At 37.9% G+C, this 6,742-nt stretch overlaps 1 protein-coding gene across 1 annotated transcript in view; it reads right to left on the minus strand.

Annotated features, from left to right (window-relative positions):
* Positions 1-6,326: 6,326 nt before the first annotated feature.
* Positions 6,327-6,742, minus strand: part of cbsb (cystathionine beta-synthase b) — a 10,112-nt gene continuing 9,696 nt past the window's right edge. The window contains exon 12 of the mRNA XM_008275605.1: positions 6,327-6,463. Within this exon, the coding sequence (XP_008273827.1) occupies positions 6,327-6,463 (137 nt within the window). The remainder of the gene's footprint in view (positions 6,464-6,742) is intronic.

Here is a 6,742-nt window from a genome sequence, read left to right on the forward strand (position 1 = left end):
CTTGCAATCTCTCATCACAGATTGTGTATCAGCTGCAAGCAGTTCAATAAAAGTGAGACTTCAAAAGAAAAGACTAAATTAAAAAAAGGTCAGGCAATCATAATCATCTCATGACATTCCTCTTCTGACCCTTTTAAAGGTCTTTTTTCCCCAAAATTCCAGCACACTGTATTAAATCTTTGAAAGTTAAAATATGCGTGAACTCTCCACAGACTTTTTGTGTGTCCTACAGAAAATGTCTCATCATCAGCTGCTCCTCTAAAGGCACATGAGGCCTCCTCCGCTCGCAATGTGACATTAAATCTTCGGTTGATTTAATTGGTCTTAAGACTCCTCCCTAACCCCGCTCAGTATTTTCAGAGCTCCTGGCCTGAGGCAAATAATTAACCTCTAATTCCGCAATTATTCTCCGTAGGCAAAGGAAGCATTGAAAAGCCGTGATGACCTGAAGTGGACGTGCGTCATACTTAATTTCCAACTGTTTTCTCGTCGCCACTCGCACACTGGCAGCGTTTTAGTGGCACTTTGAATGACCTGTGGATTCTGAAAACGGTTTCATTTTCTCATTACGTCAAGAGGCAGCCAGACGTGAGCGGCTCTCCGTCCAAACTAAACAGGCCTGATCGAGGTCCAGATGAGAAAATATTAGATTGTGTTTACGTCTTTAGGCCGTAATGGCTCATTAGGCCATTACAGATTATAGTGATCCGGAATAAGGGAATACAAAGCTTTTATTCACTGCAGGGGGATACAGAAGCTGTGTGCTGTTTATTATCAAGATGGGCAAAGCAAGAGTGAACTACTTACAACAAAACTTGGTTTAGTTTAATCTGTGAATCTGGAAAGAGAGCATGGACTTATGAATTGGGGTTCAAACATGTACAGTGAAATACAACACCTCACACCTCCTCCATAAAACTGTGGACTGTCTGAGGAGCAGCTTCAGTAACAGACTGATACAACCCTGCTGCTCCAAGGAACGTCACAGGAGGCTATTCCTCCTGACAGCAATAAGACTTGTTGATGCTTTAATCTAAGCACATTATCATTTGCACATTCTGTTCATTTGTACATTTCTGTATCTCTCTTATATATTCTAGTACATTTTGTTGACTTTCGTCGTTATTATATTTTCGATCTTACATGTGCGATTCCTCAAATTCATGTGCATTATTGTTTATTATTACTCTGGTTTAGGCAAGTTTATGTCTCTTTTTCACAGTACTTTTTATTTATATAGTACTTTTATACTTTTCTTTTACATATAATGTTTTATTTAGAATATTTTTTAGATTTAAATTTTTATATTTATTGCCTGTCTTGTTATTGTTGTGTAACACAGTTTCATTTACCACGTTAAGTTCCTTGTGTGTGTGAGCTCACTTGGCCATAAAGGCTTTCTGTATTCTTTACAATCTTTCTATATTTTTATCTTATTTTATTTTACTTTCATTTTCCACCCTAGTATTCTGTGTTGTTTTTTGTGGGGGTTGTTTATCCTCTTTGTTGAATATTCATGCCGCTGTAACAACTGCATTTCCCTCTGGATTTAATAAAGTCAGTCTAAGTCTTTACTCAGTATCATGAGTTGACTCAAATCTGTTCTGGCAGATGATAGAAGCAAAACTTTCATGGCTGCTGCAGCAAGATTTTGATCTTTTTGATTAAAGCTGGAAGTGCTAATAAAACCATGACACTGCAGCTGAAAGACACTAAAATATCTGCAAATCTATTGAAATCAAGAGCATGTTTATCCTGTGTAACCCATTTCCTCTGCCAGCTATCTATTTCTCACCTCAAATATTAATTATTGCTGCTTCAGAAGGCTTTTCTTGAGCATTTCCCTCCAATGGCTATCTAATAACATCCACCAAGTTTCTGAAAATCTACATGTCATGAGTACAATCGGCTGCTGAAGACTGACAGAGACCAGTGTCATCCTGGGACATCATCTCTGCCCGCTGATGATGACAGATCGGACGAGGCTGCGATGTGCAGAGGACATCGGTGGGGCACAGTGTGATGTGATGTCTGTGTGCCTTTCCATCTGCTGTTATGCTGGTCGTGCTATGACGATGAGTTTGCCCCCGTCGAGCCGCCCTGTTTAATAATGAAGTTGATGGTTACAGTTTCCAGCGAGTGTCACCTCCATGTGAAGTCAATATTCAGTGACACTGGAGCTGTTATTCGAAACGATGCGACGCATTCTTGAAAACGAGTCAAAAATTGTCTCTGAGCCCTCATGAAGCAATTTTTGGAGGATAATGTTTCTCTAATTTGATGCTGAGACAGGAGGCTGGGAGAAGTTATGAGGCACAGAGGAATCATCCAGCACTGTAAAGCAATGAACTCTCAGTTTTAAATACCTTTTTCCCAAAGGGACGAATGTGTTGCAAAGTCATTCTCTTGCTCATTGTGGTCATTCTGCGTCAAACAGTGGTCCTTTGGGTCGTTTTCTTTCTCTGTTAGCCTCAGTTTTGCATCTATTTGTGTTCATTTTGCATCCCTTCTGAATCCGCTCTGTCTCTTTCTGGTCATTTTGTGTCTCTTTGCAGCCATTTTGACTCTCTTTATGATCATTTGGTATCTTTTTATAGTTGTTTGCCTCTTTTGCAGTTGGTTTGCATCTTTTTATCGTCATTTTGTGGCTCTTTGTGTTAATTTTGCATCTAGAATTGGTCTTTTTGTGTCTCCTTGTAGTCATTTTCCCGCCGTTTGCCTTGGGGTTTGCATCTATTTATCTTAATTGTGCATGTTTTTTTTTCTCAATATGGTCTTTTTCTGGTCAATTTGAATCCCTTTATGGTTGTTTTGTCTCTTGGTTTTCAGTTAATTTATTTTCTATCAGGAAAATCCATCAGCCAACACGTTCCTTTGGGCCCCAGTTTCTCCAGTTCAGTAATCCAGTCATGCAGTCAAGAAGCTTCACGTTAAGTTTAACTCACAAGTTTTGAAGTAAGAAGTTTCATACAATCTTCAAAAACTGTTTTAAAATCAGTAAGGTAGCAAAAAGAAACACAAAATATTAAATCATCTGATCATGTAGTTAAACTTAGTCATAACATATTTAAATCAATACCAGTCAGATTGTATGATGAAGTCATATTTATGTTTTTTCTTGTCATTCTCTGCATCCTGATTGTTAATTAAATGAAATGAATGAAAAATACTTTATTTATCCCAGAAGGGAAATTCAATATAAACAAAACATCATTTAGACTTAGACTTAGATAAACTTTAATGACCCACAAGGGAAATTGTTTTATCATAGTAGCAAGCGCACAAAATAAATGATTGTATAATAATATATAAAAATAAATAAATAAAAAGCAAACAGGAAAAAAGAGTACAATACAAAGATTTCCATTTGTACAATTTACAATTTAATTTTAAAATAAATACATAAATACAACTGTAACACTTGTGCAAAAATATGCGTGGATGTAGTTACACATTCTGTATTTGTATTAATCAAAATGTGTCAATGTGGGGAATATTTTAAGGGTTTTGCCTCTTGAATCTATTTCTTTTCTCCCTGCTATGAAGCGCAGCATTAAAACCTAGGCAGGGCGTTGAGTTGTGTATGAAAACACACAACGTCACTGACTGACGGCAGCTTGAAGGAGCCTGAAGCTGTGAACTCAGTCAACTGACAGGTCACAATGTACCACACACAGGACTGAATGTGTTCCTGCAGTGTGTCGTTTCTGCCTCCCTCTGGTCTGGTGATGTATTACACACACCTCATGCACAGTCAAGGACTTAGTGAGCAAGAGTTCTCACTTGTTATAATATTAACTGCGTTTTGCTGGTTGAGAAATCCATCATCTATAAATATATTGTTTATATTAAAGGTAACTTCATGGCTGCAAACTACTTCACTGAAAAGTCCATTCTCAGTGTCCATGTCACACCATGTAAGCTGCACATTAAACCAGCGCCAGTTTCAGATTCGTTGTGATGCCTTTCATGCACAGAGCTTAAAGTCAGATTTAAGATAAAAACTGAGACTTTTCCGCATTCAGCACAGATGAATGTGAAAACAGTTTTTTTTGTGTCAGACTCTGCAGGGTGAAGAAGCAACACATCTTAAAATGGAACAGGGGCGACTCCAAATTATCTCTTGTTGAGTGTGTTTTAAGACATGTCTACTTGCACATGCAGATTTAGTAACATATAGTATACACCGATCAGCTGGTATTGCATAGGCCCCTCTTGTGGCTCTAAAAGAACTCTGGACATGGACACAGAGCTTCTGACTGTGTCTTGTAGTGTCTGGGACCCGGGTGCTGGCGCTGGCTCTTCAGTAGATCGGACTCGTTCCAGAGCATTCCTCAGATGCTCAATCGGATTTGGATCAAGGGAGCTTTGAGGCCACATCAACACCTTAGAGTTTTGAGTAGTTTTTGCAGTTTCGTGTGGCACATTGTCCTACTGGGAGAGACATGAAGGGGTGTGCTTTGTCTGCAACAATGTTTAGGTGGGTGGTAGGTGTCAAAGTAACATCCACATCAACGCCGGGGTCAAAGGTTTATAAGCAGAACATTGTATTGAAGCAAGATTACCAGTGTTGTTCACTTAATCTATTGGTGGTTTTGAAGTTGTGACTGATCAGTTCATAAATCTTTCATGCAACTTAATTGTGGTAGTTTAAAGTGTGCAAGAGACTCCTGTCATTTGAAATCCTTCTTGTCTGTTTCTAGTCATTAGGTTTTCCTGGTTTGATATTTTCTGCTGGTGAAGGCAGTTATTCACCTGCACATACTGAGTGCACATAACACGCCTATAGAACTGTCAAACAGAAGGAAAACACATCAAAGCATCGCTGCAACACAACCATAGGTGTTGTAATTTTATACCACACATTGTCAGAACTGGATGCCTACATTACCAACAATGCAACTCTGCCAGACAGCTAACGATTCAGGTTCCTAGTAGCAGCTAATGTCACCTTAAGCTCAGTCTTCGAGAGCTCTAAACAGACTGTGAGGTGTTAAACTGGTGGAAATCCCCTTTAATCTACAACAGAATGAAATCACATTTGTTGGAAGCTCAACTGTAAACTCTTACAAAGTTATAGGGCGAAATGAACGCGTTTTACACAATAAACACACTTTTCAGTTCAGTTTTTTTGCAACAAATTTATAGAGGATTAAGGTGTCTTACAAAACATAAAGCCCAAACCTTCCTAATATAAATGTTGTTACCTGACTTAATATTTTCAGCCAGTAGATGGAGGCCTTTATCTACCCGCCTGTACTGAGCAGCAGGAAATCATCAGAGGTAAGTACAACCTAAAATAACTTCAGTTTCAGTCATGAAAACATAACAAATGCAACCTGTTAAAAATATACAGAAAACCAAGACAAGGCCACAGCTGTAAGGCACCATACTTTAGTTAGAAGACTTGTCTGTGTATTTCATTTTAAAATCTAGTGGGAGCAAAGCCTTGTACATTTTTAAAGACCCCCTCAGGTGAAAATCTTTTTTTTTTTTTTTTTTTAACCCTGTTAACGTTTCCATAAGGGGTTTTAAGAATATATATATATATTATAAATTCCAAGAGAAGAACTTTAACTATATCAAAAAAAAAAAAAAAAAACAGACTATTTACAAGCACCGTCCATCTGTTTTCACAGAGATGCTTCACTCATTGTCACTGTGCAGAGTAAGTATGAAGCATATATGCACATCTAACTAGTTGCTGCATTAACCTGGAAGAGGTCAAAGTCACAGAGGAAGACCTGAGAAAACTCTAGAAGGTCTGATATCTGATGCTAAAGTCCATTCAGAGAGAATCAGTAAGAGGAGCTTCATTTTAAGACATTATTCACTCCTTCAGTCTGTAGAGCTACAAAGTAAATACAGTGTTTAACACTTAGTTATCAGTCATGATTATTAAATGTCATAGATCGATGCTGGATAGATTATCTCTGTAATAACTAAGGCTGATGTGTTTCTATTGTGTTCTTACTGTCGTACATCTCGTAAAACAACAACAACAAATGGTTTGCTTGTCTCTCAGTCCCATCAGTCCCTGCTGGAGATTGACATTTTTCAAAAGGTGAATCATTTATTTATTTATTATTTATATATCATTATTGAATTTCCCTTCTGGGATAAATAAAGTATTTTTCATTTCATTTCATTTCAGCTGTAAATAAGTGAATTAGAAGTTAAATGTAACAACTTAGGCTATTAATGTGTATTTTGTTTTGCTGATAAACAAACAATGATTTAAAAAAAAATAGATTATCATTTAAAATTGATTTTGGGACTTAGAGTGGACTGCAGGTGATCATGTGCTGCCTCTTGGTAAAAAACAGTCACAGAGATTCGCTGCTTGACGGCGAGCATTCAGGTGACAAGCGATCCTCGTGTGTGGTGATGTAGTTGAGGAGATCAATCACTGTCACCACACCAAACAACGTCTGCCTCCTGCAGGTGGAACCATCAGTCACATCTGGACAGAGACAGAAGACTGAAGTTAGACTGATGTTAGGGAGCATAAAGGAAGGAACAACTACATTCATGAACAAAAGTTTCCATACACTAAAGATCACATATATCATGGCAGTCTTGAGCTTCCAGTGACTCCTAGAATTCTTTCTGTGATACAATCATTGAAGAACATGTGTCTTTGTCACAAAAAGCAATCATGCATGTTGGTTCTTTCTTAGATGTATTACAGGTCTCCTGGAAATATGACAAAATCTGCTGGATGATAAATATGCATACAGTT

The sequence above is a fragment of the Stegastes partitus genome, unplaced genomic scaffold (genome assembly GCF_000690725.1).
Source record: "Stegastes partitus isolate 25-593 unplaced genomic scaffold, Stegastes_partitus-1.0.2 Scaffold55, whole genome shotgun sequence".
NCBI classification, from domain to species: domain Eukaryota; kingdom Metazoa; phylum Chordata; class Actinopteri; family Pomacentridae; genus Stegastes; species Stegastes partitus.